The sequence below is a fragment of the Fringilla coelebs genome (genome assembly GCF_963513975.1).
Source record: "Fringilla coelebs genome assembly, chromosome: 10".
Classification (NCBI taxonomy): Eukaryota; Metazoa; Chordata; class Aves; order Passeriformes; family Fringillidae; genus Fringilla; species Fringilla coelebs.
In genome coordinates this window covers 6123080-6144219 of record NC_140036.1, presented here as the reverse complement: position 1 = coordinate 6144219, position 21140 = coordinate 6123080, and the positions used below count along the sequence as shown (strand labels likewise).

The 21140-nt window shown below is 44.2% G+C and overlaps 1 protein-coding gene across 2 annotated transcripts in view; it reads right to left on the bottom strand.

The window, feature by feature from the left end:
* Positions 1-21140, bottom strand: part of PPP2R3A (protein phosphatase 2 regulatory subunit B''alpha) — a 49773-nt gene that overhangs the window by 12775 nt on the left and 15858 nt on the right. For both annotated transcript variants that reach the window (XR_014616413.1, XM_084212127.1), the window contains exons 3-6: positions 9566-9826; positions 8053-8156; positions 5511-5613; positions 3701-3775 (exon numbers count right to left, since the gene is read on the bottom strand). Coding sequence is in view for 1 of the 2 variants with exons in the window: in XM_084212127.1 (XP_084068253.1) it covers positions 3701-3775; positions 5511-5613; positions 8053-8156; positions 9566-9826 (543 nt within the window). In the remaining variant the exon portion in view is untranslated. The remainder of the gene's footprint in view (positions 1-3700; positions 3776-5510; positions 5614-8052; positions 8157-9565; positions 9827-21140) is intronic.

Sequence of the window (21140 nt, the reverse complement as noted above, 5' to 3'; positions counted from 1 at the left end):
TAAAGTTGGGTTGTCATTTTAATTAAAAACAGACCAAAAAACAGATCTATCCTAAGTGTAGCAATCACTGAACAATGTTGTGTGGCCTGTGTAGCACAAGATGTCAGATTAGGTAACCACAATGATCCTTTCTGGTCTTAAGCACAATGTTTGTTTCTTCTTTCATGCCTCTGGTAGCCACTGCCATTCTGGTCTCTATTTCTGTATTTTGTTTGGCTTTGCTTCCAGCTTGCACAAGAGCTCAGAGACTGGAGTGGTCTCACCTCTCACATCAACCATTATAATACCTGACAACTGTGTAGCAACTCTTTAAAAATACACGGTGTTCACACCATTCCAAGGACTCAAAAATAGCAATTCCAAGAATCAGAAACAGGACCCCATACCAGTAATTCTTCTTTTCCTCTGCCTGCAGGGTAGTAAAAGACAACAAACTATTCCCATTTGTAACACATAAGAAACTGTTTGTCTACCAGATCACATTGATAAAGATGTTCCATCTGCTCCCTCCTCACCCATCTGTGAAAAAAAAGCCATTCAGAGGCGAAATGGGATCTCTTTTCATGTCTCTTACCATGTCCAGTCACTCAGTGAAGGCTTTATTATTCAAATAATGGCCCAGTTTCCATGGACAGTACATAGTATCTATCTCACTATAAAATCTCAGTATTTATCCTTTTCTTTTCCAGGTTGTAAACACCAAGCTGTCAAAAAAAGCATTTGGGAAATGTCCTAGATCATGACCCAGCCTGAGCTCATGTACAGCATGAAAGTCACACTTGTCCCTTAGGCCATAACTGGCTTCATTTTTCTTAGTTCAGTACACAACCATAGACCCATAGAACATCTTGAGCTGGAAGAGGGCACAAGGATCATGGAGTCGAATTCTTAATTAGCCTTTGGAAAGATGAGACTCTTTCTCCTGCCCCATTATCCTCATGTAATTGACCTCCAGGCCCAAACCATTCACAGATGAGTTCCAGACTTTTCTCCAGTCTTCCCACACAAGAACGAAAACAATTGTGGACAAAAGAGGAACCTTTATTAATCCCTGTGGCCATTGTCCCCATACACATTTGCATTGATGCTACTGTAAAAGCTGAAGCACTTTTCCACAAGCTTTAATCTTTAAACTGTTTTTAGCAGACAGCTTTCCAAGGGGAGCATGCACTGCTAACTCTGAGCCTGATTTGAACATTCAGGTAGAAGTCACACTAAAGCTTTACAACAAATGCCACAGGATATTCTGTGATGTTCTGCATCATCTTCACCAGCTTCAGGAGCTGTGTCTGTTGAAACAAACACAACTGGTTTAGTAATACAGTGGCCAATAAAACAGATTTGATACAGATGAAATTCCAGCCTGTTGTGTCCAAAAGGGCCCTTTAAAAGGTTCTGAGGTGGCAGTAAGAACTGAAATGTGCATTCACATCTTACCCATCCTGGACTGTGAGGTCACTCTCCAGGAGATCTCAGCCAAGTGATGCTGTACCCAGCAATGAACACAAAGCCATGTGTCCTTATGGCCCTAGTCTGTAACACAAACATGAACTGTGATTCTCGTGTGGCAGCAAACACAGCACTGTCTCTGTAAGGAGGTATAAGGCACTCTACCTTGAAGCAATAAAAATGATCCAAGTTGTCTCAAAATCCAAGGACAAAGCTGTTTCCTTCATTGGCTCCTGGTGGAAATACTGGATTTTGTAACATTAAAGAGGAATGTGCCAAACTGTCTGGAAAGGAGAGGTGAGCAGTAGGAACTCCTGCTATCAGAGAGCAGAGCCACTGCTGCAGAGGACTGAGTGCTGCCCCTCCAGATGGGCACAGCCTGCTCAGCAGCCTCCTGCCTCCCCAGGGGCTGGCCCTGCTCCAGCCCAGGGAGATTCTGCTGTCAGAACAGACCCCCAAGAGCAGCACTGTCCTTACAGCTGAAGGACAGCTCACCTCTGTCAGGTGTGCTGCTCCACAGCCTTCTCCTTAGCTCGAGGCACCACCATTCCCTGCTGCCTTTGGAGCAAGCCTGGAATCCACCTGTGTCCCAGCACTGCCAGGATGCCCAAAGGCTCTGACTGCAGCAGGAAAGCACAGGAGACATACAGGCAGGATCAAGAAGCACTGAGGAGCTTCGTGTACTTATCAAAGTCTGGCTCTGTAACCGCTTTGGTGACACAGCACCAGACCCAGGCACCAGGGAAGTGGTGCAAAAGAAGAGAGGAAGGAAAAGGTGCTGCCCTTTAGCAGCAGCCTGCATTTCAGTTATCTGGAAGTGGAAGCTCAGCTTCACACAGCTGGTCTCAGCCACATTGTTTAGTGCCCTGGGTGAGTCCAGAAAGGGCAAGAAGGGTGCTCATGTGAGGGATTACTCTACAAAGACATTTGTTTCTTGCCTGAAGAATACAGGAACAACGTGTGACTTAAGAGGAACCCATAAAGGTAGATGAAGGCAGATGCAGAGAATTGCCTTTGTCAGCAGCCAGGGCAACCGCACATGGCATTGACCCATGGATACTGCAGTCAGAAACCAATCCTAGGTGTGACCTTAAACCTTTCAGTCTCACCCTTCTATGCACTTGAAACACCAAATACCAGGGTGCATTGTGCCACAGGCACTGTCCACACTCACCCATTCACGTGCCTCCATAATTGCCTGGCCATTGCTATACCTCTTCTGGCTTAATATTTATGTTGTCTTGCTCCACAGGGACTAAACATATTGATTATACACTGCTGTTCACTGTCATGTTCAAGTGCATCTACAATTGATTATACAATGCCATTGTTCACTGTCACGTTGAAGTGCATCTACAACGTTTAGAATGGATTCTCATTATACATTTTCATTAGTGTGACAGTTCAGGGTTTGCCCTGAAGAAGTGTCTTTGTGCCATCTGCTCCTTACAGGAAAGGAACAAGCATGTGTGTGCCAGGAGCCTCCCAGCTGCCATGTGTGGTGCAGCCCCAGGCAGGCCCTGGCAAGCAAACAGGAGGAACTTCAAGCCCTGAGCCCTGTTGGATACAGCTCCTACCAGGGCTGTCATTATTTGAATTTCTTACTGCTGCAGAGAGAAAACTTCCCAACATTTATACCTTTTATCCAGACTCACACCCAACATGAGTCAAGCTCAAGGCTTAAAAAAAGTACAAACACACTTAGGTAAAGTACCAGTCTTAGTGATGACTGCAGAGCTGGAACAAAACTACTGAACAAACCCCAGCTACAAACCCAGCCACAAAAGCCTGAGGACAGAGAGCCTGGACAGGCATCCTGGCAAAAGGAAGGTTGGACAGCAGATCCCTGAAGGCAAATGGTGCTTTGCACTGAGGAACAATCATGGATTCTCCAAGCCTCAGTGACAGAAACCTTCAAACATGCAGCCTTCTATGTGTCAGCAGCCCAGCACTAGTCAGGGTGACTTAGCAGCTCCCAAAGACCAAAGGACTTTTTTTCCACTCATCAGGCCAAAAAAGATGTTTTTATAGATTTGCTTAAGACCAGAAAGAACCATTATTAACCTTTGTAATAACCCTTGGCACACACAAGCAGATTATTTTTCTTTTGGAAGCAGTTGTTAAAATACCTCATGGTGAGTAATATTAAAAACACCTATATTTTTAAATAACTGAAGGATTTGCTGGTAGGAACAGTGACAGATCCCAAAGGGAGGCAGAGGCACCACAGGGGATCAGAGAAGCAGCCTACCGTTGTAATATACCGGGAATGGAACTCCGGAGCGTCCTTCAGGAACGTGAGGCCAGGATGAGTTTCTACCACATCCTGCAAGGGAAGAGAAAATGAAATGAAATAGATTTTCTTCTCCTTTTAATGCTTAGAAGGTACAGGGTTTACAAACCAATACTTTTGCTTATGCTTGAAACTATTTGCAGCATTAACAATAAAACTGAAGTCTTTTAATCTACTGAGAGAACCTTCCATTACAGTAATCGAACACATTTGCTGGGCAATACGCACCTGGTGGGCCAGTTTGATTTACTTAAGGACAGAAAAACAAAGGAAGAGAGTTAGTGAGTAAATGAAAACTCATTTTCATTGAACGAGACAAAAAATTAATTAGTTGACCATGCAACCAGCTCCTCTCCAAGATTTTTGTTTTCCACCATTCATTGAAGAGATTAACATTTGTTAGAACAAGGTGTCAGAAATAAACATGCCTTGAGAAAGTCTCCTATATCCAGTGAAAGCTATGTGAGCCTCAGAATGCTTACAGATATGATTAGTGCTCTTCCAAAACTCACTTGGACTACCTGTGGAGACGCCTCTTTCTCAAGACCAGCTTTTTGTAAGTCAAACACTGGCTCACAAAGCCAAATCTGCATGATCAAATCCATGGAGAAACTGTTCAGATCCTGAATGAATCAGTTCAGATCCTGCATGAATCAATGCCTGTGTGATTTCTCCATGTCTGACTCCTCTACCCTTTAAAGGTGTTCCAAGTTCTGCTGTGCCTGTTCCATGCCACGGTGCCCTCAGGGGTGTGATATGCCCAATTTTTGGGCAATATAACAGGATGTCTCAGATGGTGGCGTAAATCAGGGTAATTTTGCTGATCTCTGGCTGACTGACAGACAGGACTGTGCATGCCTTGGATTGCACCAGGAGCTAAAGAACAGAGCTGCAATCCACCAGGAAAGGCAGGGTGCCCAATGGAGAAGAGATTAAGAGCAACATGAGAAAATGTACCAATTACAGCCCCAGTTCTGTCTGAGATAGAAACAGCCAGCACAGACACAAAATCTTTCCCCAAAGCAGCATCTCCACAGAGGTTTTACCCAGAGGGCAGCATTGTGTGAGAAATCTAGGGATGTGTGGAAAAGATCAGAAAAAGTACAACTGCTGATCAGAGGAGCAGATGGACATCATTTAGAGACAATATAGAGAAGCCCTATCCAGAGCCTGCATAAATGGCCACAAATAATTAAAACAACTATACTTTGTTAAAGATAATGAAAGGGAAAGAAAGACATGAAATGAGGATGTGCAGATTTAGCCTGAATATGAGGGGAAAAAAAGCAGTGACATTTGTGCACTAGCAGGTCTAGAGGCATATACAGAACAACTGGAACTGCAGAAATTTTGCCAAGATCCCCATGTGATACTGTATCTGGTAGTCTGGCTAGACAAATTTAATTATAACTGTCTTGCCAAGCAACTTTTACAACTTTTCCAATAAGCTTTTATGTTGTACTTGACTATCAACAGCAACAAGCATTTTTCCCAATACCCACATTGAGAAATGGGGCAAATTCCAGCTTGGTTACCAGGCACTGATAAATACAAATCCTGACAAGAGACCAGTCCTCAATGCCTTTAGCAGGATTTGCAGCTGGTTTGGCACTTAAGCACTTCAAAAGCTTATTTCTATTTCACTCCAAAATGAACCCCACCCAGGTGCTGTTCAAACCAAAGGTCTGCTCGTCCTTGGTAAACATTTATTGCCGTGGAAACAAAGAAGGTGCCAAGTGAAGGCAGCTCCGCGGAGCTGGGGCAGTACCTGCAGCAGCGGGATGAAGTCCTCCTGTTGTAGGCAGTCACAGCCAGGCTTTGCCAGAAGGGAAGTAAACCTGGAGGCATCGTCGTGGCAGCTCCGCAGGATTCTGTGGGAGAGGGGAGGAGTCACTCCCAGCCCTTCGCACCTCCCAGGAGCCCCGGGAGGGTCACGAGGGCCTTACAGCACAATACACCTGCGCTGGGAATCACTCAAATGCTGACCTCAGACTGCCAGCACCTCCTTCAAGGTCTTTCAGCTGCACCGGGGCACCCAGCAGGGATTTTTTCCAGGTTTACACTGCTGTGGTAAAGCAGCTTTCTTACCAAACACCTGTGGAATCAGAGTAAGTAACCTGATTCTTGCCAATGCTGCAGGCTCACTCCAAGTGAACAGCACTTGGATGGAATGGGATGCCACAGGATGTGCCCTCTGATATAGCCCTTCACTATACTGCAATATCTGGGGAGATTGCCAAACTACAGGGACTGAATATTCACCCAGAAAAATCACTTCTCAGAAGGAAAAAGGGCATCCCCTGTTAATTATGGCCCATCTGGAGCTGTGCACCAAAGCCACAGAGAACAGCCTAATGAAGGCATTAGTAGGACTGAGCACTTGGAGAAGTGTGTAAACTCAGTCCCCTCTGGCTGACAGTGTGCATCTGACACACCAGTTCTTGTCTCTCTCTTCTCACACAAAATACTGCACTGGCCAAAGGTATCACAGTTATGTGATTAACCCCAGAGAAACTCATGAAAAAAGGAACTCCACTCCATTGACCAAACACTGGTAACAGAACACAACATTCAAATATATCAAACACTATGTTGTTCAAAAACAGTATTAGGGAAACTCAGAAAATGACACTATTTTCTTCATTAACTCTGAAAATACAATGCACTGTAATTATTTACTGTGAGTGATTATTCACCACTTTCCTCTTGAAAGTGCATGAACATAGTACTGAAGTGGCTGTAGTTCTCTAACAGAGATCACACTAACTTGTTTCCTGCTAATTCTGGCCTCATCACTCTGGGAAAGGCAGACTTTACAAAAAAAGGGCTCCTCTAAGTAAGCAAAAAAAGATTTAGCAATCCTTTTGGCTGCACATTCCTGTCATAGTAACTGTCAATTAACAGATATATTCTAAATCAGCTGCAAAAAGAGGTGCTAATGTTTTAGCTTAAAAAAAATCTGGCACATAAAGATGAATCCCAAAGCCCTGTTTTAGCCACAAATGAGATCTGACATTCAGAAGTGTTTTATATTGAGAAATTCCTATAGACTTGACAAGCAATGAGCATGTGGCATCTTGAAAAGTCAGTCATATACTAAGAAAATTGAAAATAGGCTTCAGCAACTTAAGATACCTTGTTTAAAGTTACACCTGTGCTCACATGGCTGCAGTGAAACTTTACCAGAAATCCTACATTTCTTCAGTTTTTCAGCTTTCCAGCAAAGATTTTGTAACTGTCAGAGGGGAAGAGGAGCGGATAAAAAATATCTTTCTAAAAGAGCAATTAAGTGAGAAAAGCATACAAAGCTTGGCTTGGAAATGGGGTAGTTAAAAGGATACAGAAGAGGGACATGACCACAGTCTGCAAATATCTGAAGGATGTGAAAATCAGAGAAGTGAAAATGTGGTATCATACATTAGGGATTAATTAGAAGTAATTGGAGGAACCTAAGGAAGGAAAATATATTGTCTGTGTCAAGACAAACTTAGAAATCACAGTCACCCCTAACATTTTTGTAATTTTCCCAGGGTAACTAGAAGCTGTTTTGACAACATCACCACAGGAAATACTTTGGGAATTCAGGGTTAAAGGCTACATCAAGAATCTGAGGAGCAGCCATTAAGTAAAAAATTAGATCTCTCTCTGGAGAGGAGATGGAGATGCTGTTCAGGTGTTTCACAAAGCACACTAAAGCCTGAATTGCCCTGGAGGGAAAAAGATTAGGCAAGAGAACAAGTCTGCTCCATGTCAGAGCTGACTCCAAGCATAATGCATCCATCCAGAGCTCTCCACTTCCACAGTGTGGACTGTCAAACTCCGCAGGTGAATTCAATAGCTTGCTTGGGAAGGTAGTAACTATTAAAGCTCCCAGAGTACCCAGTTATATGATGATGCTTATTTCCACATTCCTCTTTCTGTCCTGTAACACTATCACATACCTCCTCCCCCAATTCCCAAATGGCACTAGCTTAGTGTAGAGCAATAAGGCTGGGCACAAATATACCCCAAATGCACAACTACCTCAGAATAGCTGACATTTCTGGGGAGCTTGTAAATATATTTTATACACCAACTAACTCAAAACATCTTACTATCTATACAATTACTTCCAAGTTTGTGGATGTCACATGGAAACAAGTGTTCAGAGGGTTTGGGGGAAAAAATCTCAAGCTGATGGAGATTTTTAAGCCACTTAAAGAGGAAAATTGAATTAAAAGTCTGGTGGAAAAGAAGGGAAAAAAAAAAAAAGACTTGTATGGCAGGCTGATCTCTTCTTCCAGAAAGAGTTTTGCATTTGCTATACTCACTTTCTCCACATGGACACAAAGGACTGCACAGAGACACGTCCTGTCCTCTCTCCCCCAGATGCACTGAACAGAGGTGCTTTCCAGTAGAGTGGGCAGCCACAGATCTGCAAGGAAAAACCAGGGCACGGAGGAATACAAGAGCAGTCCCAAGAGCAACGTGCTCATTTACCCACCAGATTCACTACTGAGACTTTACACAAGGGAAATAAAGTGGCAATGGCTTTCTGACTCACCTGTGTGCCATTTACTGTGTGCCAAAGTTGAGAATTCACACACAACTTCCTACTTTGTCATGTGCCCTTTCAAGTGGCTGAGAAACACTCCTCTCAGGCTAGGAAAAGGATCTGGACTACTCAAGCTCTGAACTGTTTAGCACAGTTCCCTAGGAAGTGGAATGGAGAGGCAGGCACATCCTTCCAGAAGGACACACACACCAGCTACATCCCCACCCACCCTAAAACAGGAGGGCCTATTCTCCTATGGGATAACCTGTCACAGGCAGCAAGGGAACCTCAAGTCTAATTACAGACAGTTAATGATAAATGCCTAAAGGTGAAGTAAATCCCACCCTGCAATTTTCAGGGCAGTGCCTTCCACCCAGCACCCAGTCCATTATTTCCAACACTGCAAATCTCAGTAGGGGAACACAAAAATGAAAGCACACATGGGAAGGATTGGTTCCAGCCAAAGGACTCCCTGACCAGCACTTTTGAACCAGCCTCTGCACAAGCTGCTGGCTCTCAATGGCAGTCCATGAAAGCTTGGAGAGAGCATCATTGCCCTGTTTACAGTGCCAGACTCATTCAGGGCAAGCTGATCATCCAGGATGTGTCTGATAAATGCTGGTTTTAGATCAGCAGCACTGTGAACTGCAGCTGAGAGAGACGGAAAGAGAAGGGACCCACTTGCTGTGTGCTGTTCCCTGAAGGCAGAACTCATCACCAGCTGTACCACCTGCCCTGTGGATACTGAACATGCACAGCTCAGGGGCTGGGGGCTCACTGGACATTTCCCCCTTCCATGTCCAGGGAGCTGGAAGTTGGAAACTGCTTCCTCACACAACACTGCAATAGCACCTACAACTCATGCTAGCTGAGCAACACAGCTACAAAAACCCACAAAACCGGCAGTTGATACTACCTGAAACCACAGAAGCAGAAAAGTTTCCGCCTCTGAGTTTCTCAATCTTCTGGGCAGAAATATGAAGGAATGGAGAAACAAAAATGCAATTTGTATTTGCTAAGAAATCTTAGAGAACTGCTTCATAAATCAAAGCAAGAACAAACACATATCTGATGTGACAATCAGCAAACCGAACTCATTTTTGTTTACTATTATCTAAATCTAAACAAAAAACTTCAGATCAAAAGGAAACTGGTTCTTTTTTCCCCAACAACAGCTGTGAGATAGACTGAAACTAAAACAAAGTATGTCTCCCAAAATTAAAAACCTCAAGAATAGATTCACAGAATCATTAAGGTTGGAAAAGACCTCCATGACCATCAGTGGTTACCTTAGCAATTTTCCCCATTTCACAGATGTTTGCTTTCCCATCTTCAAACTCTGTAAAGGCCTCTTCAATCCTGGCAATGATTTCTTCATGGTTAGTGCAGACACTGGGGAGTCCTTTAGGGAAGTAGAAATGTGGAATGTTTATGGGCACAGGGGTACTGCTGGTGGCTTTATTCACAGGCAGAGGAGTGCAAGTGCTAACCACAGGCTGCAGGGGGGCTGGGGATGAAGTTCCTGCCTTCTTCTCTTGTTTACTTTGAACCTGAAAATAAAATGAATAACAAACACATTTTAACATCATGGTACATGGAGCAGGAAAAAATAGTTTGTGCTTCCAGTGATTAGGGGAACATTAAAGCCCACCAACAATTAAATTATGGCACAGGGATAAAAATGCATCTTAAACAGGCAATGACAATTTTCTGCATTATTAACCAGTGTGAATTTAGGACGTCACACCTGCTTTTATGCTTTTTCTGAGCATTTTACAAATGTAGCTGTGGCTCATGATTTCCTATTGAGTCACTCTGTAACTCAGTGATACCACAAAGGACAATGCTATTTCCTTTCATGCTCACTTGGTCTTGTCGTTCTGCCCCACAAAAAACAAAGTATCTGCTCTTCAGTATTTCCCCTCTGAACCAGAGCACCCACCCACACAACAGCTTGCCTAAAGTATGAGTAAGGCTACATTCAAACAGGGACATTTTCTATCCATTGGGAGCATAATTAGCTTTGCAAAGCACTGCTTCAGAGATAAATTAAGAAAATATTTTCAAGACTTCCTTCCCAACTTCAGCATGCCTTTTATTTTGTGCCCAACTTAAACAGTCCCAGACCTGATTTTGTGAAAGGTACTAAGCACTGGTAAATCAATTTTTTCATCAGGAATTAGGAGCAGCCAGCAGTGTCATTAGGCATTCACATTATGTCTTTTCCTCACTCTCTCCTATCTGTAACAAACATATGGCTGATATGGTGATCCCCACTGAATGCCCTCCCCAGTGAATCTCCAGTTCTAGCTCTACATCACAGACAGCATTTGTATTTAAGTAGACAATGAGACCCTAAACCAGGGAATTTTTTAGACAAGGGAGGGAACATTCCTTAAACTTTGACAAGTAAATACAGTATGAGCTGCAAAATCATCTGCTGGAATGTGGAAAGATGAGGAATTCCCTGCTCCCCCAGGGAGACACTCCTTCTTGGGAAAAGGCAACAGGCTTTCCCACTGCACAATGGTTCCAACACAAGAGTTTTATTAATATAACAACATATGTGATAAGGCGCAGAAGGCAACAGTCAAGTAAATACAGCTGTGACTTTCAGTTTGTTTATTCTAACTGTTTCAAAACAAAATGGTTTCAGCATAAAGCAGCCAAGTCTGAGTCCACTAAATGCAGAAGAATGTATATGATGAACTGGCTTTACTTCATTATTTTCTTTAAACTTGGAGCTTTTTTCTTAACACATACTGACTCTTCAACTAGCCACAGATTTGCTTTCAAGGAGGTAAAGAAGTGAGAATTGTAAAGGTTTCTTTAAGCACTACTTTTACCTGCAGTTTATAATACTTCATAACCCATCCATCAGAGACCCATGGAAGACGAGAGAGAAGGATTTGCCTCCTCTTCGCTCCTCTTCTTCATGGCTCTTTCTTTAAATGGAGACCTCTTTCTTCTCCCAAATGCTGTTCCATTTCAGGAGCAGGAACACTGGCACGCACATCCCACCAGCCAGAACAAACTTTTGTCCTTAACTGCTATGTATAGAACACATTAACCTGGAGCTTGGGGTTCTTCAAGTCGTATTCTTCTCTGTCTTGCTACACAGGAAAAGCTGGAGATCATTTTCAGCCTTCAACATTTCTATCAATACCAGTATTCAGAGTTTGAACAGCTCTCAACCTTTGGAGAGCCAGCCTGATCTCCAACACCTGTTCTCCCTCCTGTCCTCCTCAGGCATTGCACATCTTTGTCTCCTCATGAAGTTGGAGCTCAGAGGGGGCCAGGGAGTTCCTGAGACTCATGAGGGCTGGAGGATGGTGAGCATCAGCCCTGGTCACTCAGTCCCACAGCAGGACAATGCAGGTGATCTGAGGTGGTGGCAGAGGTGAAGCTGGGCAAACTGGACACTCACTCTGGGAGCACAGTTCACTAGGTTAAATAAAAGACAACCCTTCTGCCAGCTTCCTCCTGCCCTTTCCTCAGCAGAGCACCAGAAGCAAAGCCCAGACCAAGTGAATGTGTGTGGGGAGGGAGCACCCGGCCCCAGCTCAGGGGTCACACAAATCCCCACTTCTGCTTTCACTATCTGCTCTCACCCTGCCTTGTCCTGCCCGGGGCTTCTCCAGCCAAGACCCAGCTATGCTCAGGAGTTTTCTCTTTCTGGATCCCAGCAGAGGGGAAGTCCCTGCCGGTCTCTCACAGCACCATATTCATACAAACAATGCAAAGCTGGAACAGACGTCGAGGTGCCAACTGCAGCCACTTGACTTCTATAATAGGACTTCACATCAGTTTGCCACTTCTCACAAACAGGTTTATTGCTCCCTAATCTCTTCAGGATATGCAGGCACTCCCGGCTGCCAGCACTGGGAGGAATGAGGAGAAATGACTCAAACTTAAAAAGAAGTTCCACAAACCAAGATACTCTTTCAAAGGACACTGACTCTTCACTGTAACAATCCCCTTCCCCTACAGTACAAGGGAATGATGAAATTGTATTTTTGTTTTCTTGGAAGGTGAAGAGAAGTCCCCAAGCAGACCACAACAGCACTGGGCCATTTTCCTCCCCTTCTGCATTTCACACACATCCCAACATGGCACACAGCCTGAGCTGACCACGCTGGAACACAACTCATCCCCTCTGCCCCGGTCTCCACCTCCCAAAAACTCCAGTAACTCCTCTGCCTCCAGGCACTCTCAGAGCCAGCAATGCTTGGTACCAGCTCACAGAGGATGTATGAATTTCCTGATCCACATCCACCACACAAGGCAGAAGGTCAGAATCCTACAGGAGAAACCCAGGGAATTCTGCTGGCCTTGGAAGGAGGGAGCCAGTTCAGACACAGGTTCCCAGCTGCCCTTCCCAGTAAGTCTGACTCACTCACTCCTGCTCAGCCCAAGTCAAACTAGGAGGAAGCACTGCTCAAGGAGAGCTGCTTTTCACATTCTGCCTCAGGAACAGAAATACAATTTTTGAACTTTGTCTTCTTCCTTCTCATATAAGAAGTGAGCTGTTAATGACACAAAGAGAAAAAACCAAGCAGCAACTAGTCCTTGAGGATTTTGTTCCCTAGAACAACCTTACAAATTAATACTCTGGGATGGGTATAATCAGATGCAAACCACTATGGGGACAAGAAGAAGTTAATTACAACTTTTTGTGAAAAAAATTCAAGAAAGTGGTATGATGGGAAATTCTGTGGAAATTCCTTGGAAATAAACAGTTTCTTATTGCAAAAAATTAGCCTTAAATGCTGCTTGCCTAGCAGAACACACTTCTCCAACAGGGATGTACATTTTCAGAGAGGACAACTAAGAAAGGAAACAACAAATAGTCTAATAAATCTTTTGGCTTTTTTACAATAAATAGCAGATAAACCTTTTTTTCTTTCTTGGCTCAAGAGAAAGGTGAGATTAAAAGCCATTTTTAAATAACACTCTGTAGCATTCCGTAATTTACCCTAACTAAAATCTGTGCATCCACTCTATCACCTTTTGCCAGCCATACAATTTATTTACAGACAGACAAAAATAGTGACATCTGTGTTATAAATAAACCAGACAGGACTACAGCCTCATTGTAGCGACACAAACAAAGCACAGACTAAACCTCTGCCATGCCAGCCTGTCTCCCAGGGATGTGCCAGTTCCAGCAGAAAACTCCATGGAAGGAAGCAGTATCACACAAAGTGCTCAAATTCTTTCTACTCCTTCCTCCTGGCCCCAGGCTCCAACAGGGTCCTAGATAATATATTTACCAGTTTCTTGCTTTATTTCCAAATGGGATAGTGTAATCCTCTTTTCTAGGGTACAGTGACTCAGCCTGGGTTCTCGCAGTCCACAATGCTGACTTCATGTCTCCTTCCATTTTTCATAGTTCCTGCCTTCCTGAAGCCTGATGGTACCTGGACACAAGCCATCCTCAAAGCTCATTAGCTCTTCAGCACTGCTTTGTATCTCTTGCCTGAGATTCTCTTCCCTTCCCTCCCCAAAGCCCTTTCCCATCAATGAACCTTCCTGCTGCCTCTTTCTTCCCTCTTTCTAAGGACAGCAAGAACGAAGGCTCCAAATCTCACAGAGCTATGAGAAAATGCATTTCTGGAGAGAATATTTTCTTCTAGGAAACAAACTCACCAGCAGAAATAAAGTCCATTCACAGCAAAACAAAAATGAAAACAAATTCTACCTAAGCAACTCAGAAACCCAAAAGGATTTAGGTGGGAGTAGACACAGTGCTAATTGTAAGGCTGGATCAAGTTCCTCATGGCCTTACCCAGTGGAGCTTTGCAAACAGAGGCACCACACACCTCCACTGCCCAGTGTGCCTATAGATCTTGGACACAGCCCTCAGCAGCAGTTCAGGCTGAGAACCCCCTGGCTGAGCAACAGCCCTGCAGGACAGGGCTGGTGGAAGGGACAGTGCACACAGGCTGAGTACCAGCCTGCAGCAAGGGCTGATTATAGACAAGATATCCTGGACTGCCTTAGGATAAGTCCAGGAAGTTTTTATCTCTGACACCAGCAAGGCTGTATCTGGGTTCCTGGGACCAGTTTTAGGCCTTCACTTCCAAAAAGTGATGGGAAGAGACCAGCCAAAGACATGAAAGAGGGAAATCAGAAAGCTGTGATCAGGATCAAGCAGCAGGAGACACTGAGGGCTGGCCTGGGTAGCTGTGGGAAAGGGAAGCCAAGGGATGGGCTAAACACAGCCTGCAGCTCTTGGAAGTGCAGTTACAGGGGCAAGGGAACCAAACTGCAGCTTGGGAGGGTTAGGCTGGAGGACACTGAGGGAAGTACAGCTTGTGAGAGGTCACCAAGAGGGGCTGGGCAAATCCCTATCCTTGGGGAAAGCCAGTGCTGATGTGACCCAGGGTTAGAAATAGTATTCCTACAAGTGATATGTTGGATTAGAGATCTCCCTTCCTCCCAACACTGCTATGGGAGGCTCTCTGATCCTTCCATAAATAGTTCTGCAAAGGATAAACACAAGAACTGAAATTTCCAGCTCTTGAGATAGAAGTTTACCAACACCCTTCTTCCCCTCCTTCCCGGCCAATATCTGTGTGTTCCACAAAGCAAAGAGGTGTTCATTGACCTCTCAGCTCCCTATCACCACCTTATCACCTTTCCACTTGCCAGCACTTTTCTTCCTGGGCCCAGTTACCTCTACTCTCAGCTCATCCCAAGCCCCAGGTATAGCCCCACAAGGCACAACATTTAAGTACACCTCACTGCTGCACCGTGGGAGAGCTCCCATCCCTGCCCTGCACCTCCAGAGCTCCACTGTCCCTCTGGGAACCCATCTCACCCGCGTGGAAAGGCAGCAAACAGACCTGGCTTTGTTGCTGGATGATACCAAACTGTGTTATGAACCAAGGCAGCTCACAGAAAGACCTGTGGGGCCCAGGACAAGAGAAGGGTGACACACGGTGAGGAGGCAGCAAGAAAAGAAGAAAAAGACCATCTTTTTTGAACACTGCAGCGTTTCACTTGCCTTGAACTGACGGCCCCAGTCATTCCCAACGCATTCAGCAGAGAAAGTGTTCCTGCTTGTGACCAGGCAGAGGGCTCCTGGACCAAAGCCTCGTCCATTTTCCCAGCTGTTCTACATGGAGGTCTCATCCCTCCCTCAAACCCTACCCCGGTTATATCCTCAGTGATCAGACTGACTGTGGAGAGGGAATTTAGCTGTGCTGGGGTTCCTGAGAGTCTCTCCGAATTGCTCGGCCCCGCCCAAGCCATTACTGCACATTATTACCTCATCCAGTTCTCCCCCAGGGAGTGAAAAACACACGTTCCACAGATTAACCTCTGAGATGTACTTTAACCTGTCAGCAGAACGCATGAAAAAATGTGCCACAATATGTTTTGGAGCAATTTTAATGCTGTTTCTTAGGAAACAGCTGCACTGCTCCTAATTTCAACTTTTTAACGTTCTCACTGGGTCACCCATTACTTAAACACAGATAAAGCTCGAGATGGGCCAATTTCAGCAAATTGTGAACCCTCTAAATCTGGAGGGACTACATGTCCATTCGGTGTCCTAGCACATCCAATCTTTTGTCAGTTGTTCCAGAGAGTGAGTACAGCAGCTGGGATTTACCAGAAACACACAGTTGTGATACAATTTCCACTTCCTTGACTACACCTCTGCGATCTTCAGGGTCTCTTCCAGACTAAATGATTCTATTATCTCCTTCAGCCTCAGCCCAGAGAGGGTAGGAAACAGCACAAAGAAGCATCTTGGGATGGTAAAATCATAAAAACCAAAGCCAGGTAGGCTGGTTTGCAGATATGTGCACAGTTCACAGCAGACAGCAGAACCTTGTGGTTCTTCCAACATGCAACAACAAACATTCAGAGCAACCACACAAAAAATCCCACAGAAATACTTAAGTCTTACAATACTTCTCCCCATTATTAAATCACTGCCCTTGCTGTTAATTTCCCCCTTGTTTACAAAGACATTTTAACTCTGCAGTCTAAGCCTGGAAGGTTTATTTTTAAACCTGCTGGTATCTAGCTGCAAATAACTTTCTGCAAATAGACACGCCTAGAGGGGACACAGATTGATTCTCTGATCCAATAAAAAAATACAAAAAAAAAGATAAAGAAATGCCAAGTGTCCAAACCTGGGCCTGCTGGAAGGCCTTGAGCCGCCTCTTGAACTGAGATGGAAGAACAAAGTCACAGCCCTTGGCAAGGAAAGCTAGCTCCCCTCCCAGATCTGGGTCCCTCCGCAGAGAACTCTCCTTGATCATCATCCTGAGCAGCTCCTAAGCAGATGTTGACCTTTCCAGAAGGGCCACGGGCACTCTGGAGGAGACCACGTCAAGACCAGCACGTTGCTTTCTTGGGTTTGATTTTTTACAGGCAAAAAATGACAAATGGCTTCAACATTTTATGTCTTCTCTCTCTTCACAAGGACAACATCTAGCAATTTTATCTCACTCCTGAAGCCAGAGTTCCCTACTTGAACCAATATTCAAAGTGTCTTTCAGTACCACCAGGATCTTCTGCCTTCTTGTAATACTTTAATTGAGAAACATGATCTACAAGTGAATCTATTTCCCTGCTGGCTACATGACAAACAATCTGTCCTTGGCTTGTAATAGGCCAGGGGTGACATGAGAAAGGAAGCACCCACCACCACTACCAAGAGCTCTAAAATTAGATGCCCTGCAGAAGTGGCTAAATATACCATCTTCCCCAACAGTTCCTACTTGTGTGCTCCAGTGCTGAGACCTGAGGGGCACCTCTGGGTCAGTCAGGCTCAGCTAGAGTTAAAGCAGGCTCAGCCAAGGGCCCTGCTTGTGGGATGGCAGTGGTTTGAGGTCCCTGCTGCTGAGGTGATGAAGCACAGGAGCAGAATTAGCTCCCACTCTCAACTGAAGGCTGTAATTTTCAAAAAACATAATTTTTTCCTTCTTGCTGGAAAAAGCAAATCATCTAGTTCCTTTAAGGCCAAGCAAGCACACAAGGATGATCTTGGATAATAAGCTCAGTCATTCCCAAACAGCTCTTAAGAAAACAGTTTCCTAAAGACATCAAAATGCATCATTCTTGTTATTCACTTTCACCATAACACTCATGAGGCAAAGGAAAAGCAGTTCTCAGAGGACAATAGTCTACTTTTTCTCTGCACAACTTGGAGCAAGCAGACTTCAAACCCTTGCTCTAGCTTTGTCTAGGCTTGTTAGAAGTGTGTTCTCCTTCTCTTATCATGAGAATAGTGCTGAACAAGGGCCTAAATCTAATTCTTCCCACACAAAACAGTCCCATGGAGTGCTTCCCCTACCTGACTGTAAAACGTGAGCTGCTCTGTCAGGATGCTGTCTAAGTTCAGTAGCAGAGGCAAACATCCAATTTCAAGCTAATAGGGCTTGCTCTCATCAAGGTACTGCATTTGAAATGCACAGATCTCAGTGAGGCTCACAGCAGAATGCTTTTATTGGACATGTGCCTCTGATGTCTTTTCCTGGGCCTCTGTAGTTAACATGAAGTTCAGATGAGTACAAAGCTTAACAGAGTGACACAAAGAGGATGGGGACAAAAAAAAATAAGCTCCAAAAAGAAAAAGGCAGGCAGGAATGTTTGAAGAGGAACTGCCACCAAATAAAGGATACACAGATCCATATGCAACACATTTGGAACAAATTTGGTTTTTCTTCCTCTGACAATTTTTTTCTAAACATTAAGGCAACACCTAAAGAGTCCATGAGGCTGCACTGTACTGGGAGTGCTGCAGATCTCATGCAGCAGCATGTCAGGAGGTGATTTATTGTAAATCATCTGTGGCAAGTGATGAATTACTTCATGTTCTGCTTACAGCCTGCAGAGGAAATGAAGCCCAAGGAACCTCTCTGACCTCCAGCTGCATCCAGACCAGCTACAGAGACCTTTACAGATGTATGCATTAAAGAGACACACTGATCTGGCAGCCAGTAGCTCCTCCTTTAAAAAACCAGCACAGCCAAATACTTTTCATGCTCAAATTAACGAATCACAAAGGATCTCAGAAGTTTGGGAGGTTTTCACCAATAACCTGAAAAAAAGCAAGTAATCCAGAGGCAAGGATCACTGTGTCTGTATTCCAATGTTTTGGAATAGGTTTCTACCATGCTACTTGCTATCCTCAAAACATACAAAGTGGGTATAAATAAAGATATAAATATACAGTACTACGAGAAATCGACAGTAAGAGAATCTTGTTTTAACAGCTTCAAAGTCAGCTGGACAAAACCCACAGCAGAAAACTCTGGTCTCAACAGCCAGACCAACTGCACAAACCACAAACCCAGAAATCCCTCCTTGCTGTAGGTGACCCAGGTTAAAGGTGAGAGATGCCAGACTGCCTGTTAGCTGCCTTTAATTCTGATATACTTTAGATTCACTTACACTTGTTTTTATTTCAGTAACTGTTACCAACAGGAAAAAAAAAGCCCATAGTCATTCACTGCTTATGTTGAGAAGTAATGAATAATTGATGTTTGAAAGGAGTGCAGATTGTGTATATAGCTTAAGTGACAGATATTATCAATACCTGATCAAAACAATTTTTAACATATATAAGATGAAAGTTGATTTTCCAGAGAGTTTTACATTATATTTTAGGCACACTTTGAGAATATAGAATTATTTCAGAACAAAGTGAAAGTTACTGTGACGTTATAGAAGCCATTTTTTACAATTAATCACCCCATCCAAGATCCTTGAAAAGAATATCATTACATTTGCAAAACAAAGAAGTGAACAAAATTATGGAAGGGGCAGAATTACAAGTTGCAAGGTCAACTTTGACTTTCAGAAATAGTTAATTGCACTCAGAGCCTTCTTAGGGCCCTCCCTGATTTAAGCACACAACACAGACATTTTGATACAAAAAAGCAAAGTGTGTGGCCTTGACATGGTGTTTCAGGGCACATGGAGTTAAGAACCTTCTGAGAATCCCAGAAACACCCACCCCATCAGTCATTCAGAAGAGGCAGGATTAAACAGACACTACCTAGAGCCCACCCAGAGGAAATGTGGAAACAGGGAACAGCCTCTGGATACTTCACTCAAGGCTCTACCACCTGAGATACAGCATGGTTCTAAAGGTGGTCTCATCAACCTCACAAACCCTCTGCTCCCAGATCACAGTCCCTGGCCAGAAACGGTTGGATCACCCATGTGACATTAGCCTGAGCTATTCCACTTACTAAGATGGCAGAAAACAAAAATATTAGCTAGGTTTAACTTACATACAAACACCAAAGTCAGTATAAAGAAGGTTTTAGAACAATACAACAGGAACTAGAGGCATGGAGGAGGGAGAAATGGGAAGCAGAACTGCTTTTTCTGGCTCACTACAACACAAGTAATCCTTTTGAGGAGATACACAACACTGGAGGGACAAAAATCAAGAGTCTGTTTGTATCAAAGCCTGGCCCTGACCTCTGCTCCCAAAATTATTCATAAACTTTATTCAACAGCTCTTAAAATACAACACACGAGCAGAACGTGCAGGAGAGCCCTGCACCACTCACACTTGATTCTGAAAACAGAAGGACCATGTTGCTTACAGATTTTTCTAGGGTTCTTTCACTAGAGCACCACTCCAAGCATTAGCTGAAGTGACTTTGTCAAATCAGCCAACCTGTACAGGTGGCAGACCAAGGACAGAGGTTACAGTCAAAAGCATCCACCACTGACTTCTCCAAGGACTTAGCCAATCACATTTTACTCAAAGGCAGCAGTCTTTACCTTCCAACACATCCCAACACTCAGCATTTCTGCAGGTCAGCTCAGAGAATCCCAACAGCCCCATCTCCACCTTCCTCACAGCTTGCTGGTGTCAGTTTGCCCCAGTTCCCTCAAACCTGCTGATCAATCCAGCCCTCCTCACTACAGACAAAAATACAGACAAGTACTAGGGGGCTTACTGATCTCTAAAAAGCAACTGCATTCTTCTCACTGAACGACTTTTTCAAAACCAACATACTAAAAAATCAGCTTCAGAAAGGCACAGAGAACAGGAAATCCCAAAACAAATAGTTCAGAGGTTTAGAGATAAGCAACGGAAAACTGGATCTCAGAATGGGAAATGTTGGACAGGCTAGAAGTATGCAATGCTTCCTGGCCTGCCCCAGAGAAGCGTGATGCCCTTATTATGTGCTCTGCAAAACTGATGGACTTCTGGAGTATTCATTTCCTAGTTTCTAAATATTTGGGTTTTGAAGATGAAGAGGCAAGTAATCCTTTTGTTCTCTGTGGAGGATCATAATTGGGTTCATGATAAAGAGGAAGTCTGTTGCTGATATAAATTAGCACAGATTTAAGACAGATAGGCCAGCTGAGCCAGAGAACAGCTTGGTCTGAAGGATTCTCCTCCTCCTTTTTCACTGCTTAGCATTTGAGGGATATTAAATCTGTCACAATCTTCACAAACAAAAGGTGTGCTGTGTTTTCATCACTCTGAGAGCTCTGAGGTTTCTGCTTGTGTGCCCAGCTATTTGATAACAGTTTTATGAGCCTTAAGAAAATACAAGTACTTTGCATAATTGAGACACACATGCAAGTGAGAATCCACATGCAGCTTCCATTACATCCAGAGTGATCCAGGAATATGGATGTATTCCCTAGATGCTACACCTAGCAAGGGACACATCTGTGCCACAAATAACAGCAAACCTCAGGGCAAGTGCACAGCCAGCAGCCCAGTGCCTTGTGCCCACTGCTGAGGGGACCAGCTCTGCCTCCCCAGAACAGCTCTTCTCTCCCAGGGTCTTTGGTTCTGGGCATCTGCACAAGGCAGGAGTTGTGTGACTGCACAGAAGAGCAGAGCTCTGGGAGCTGTGGAGCACATGT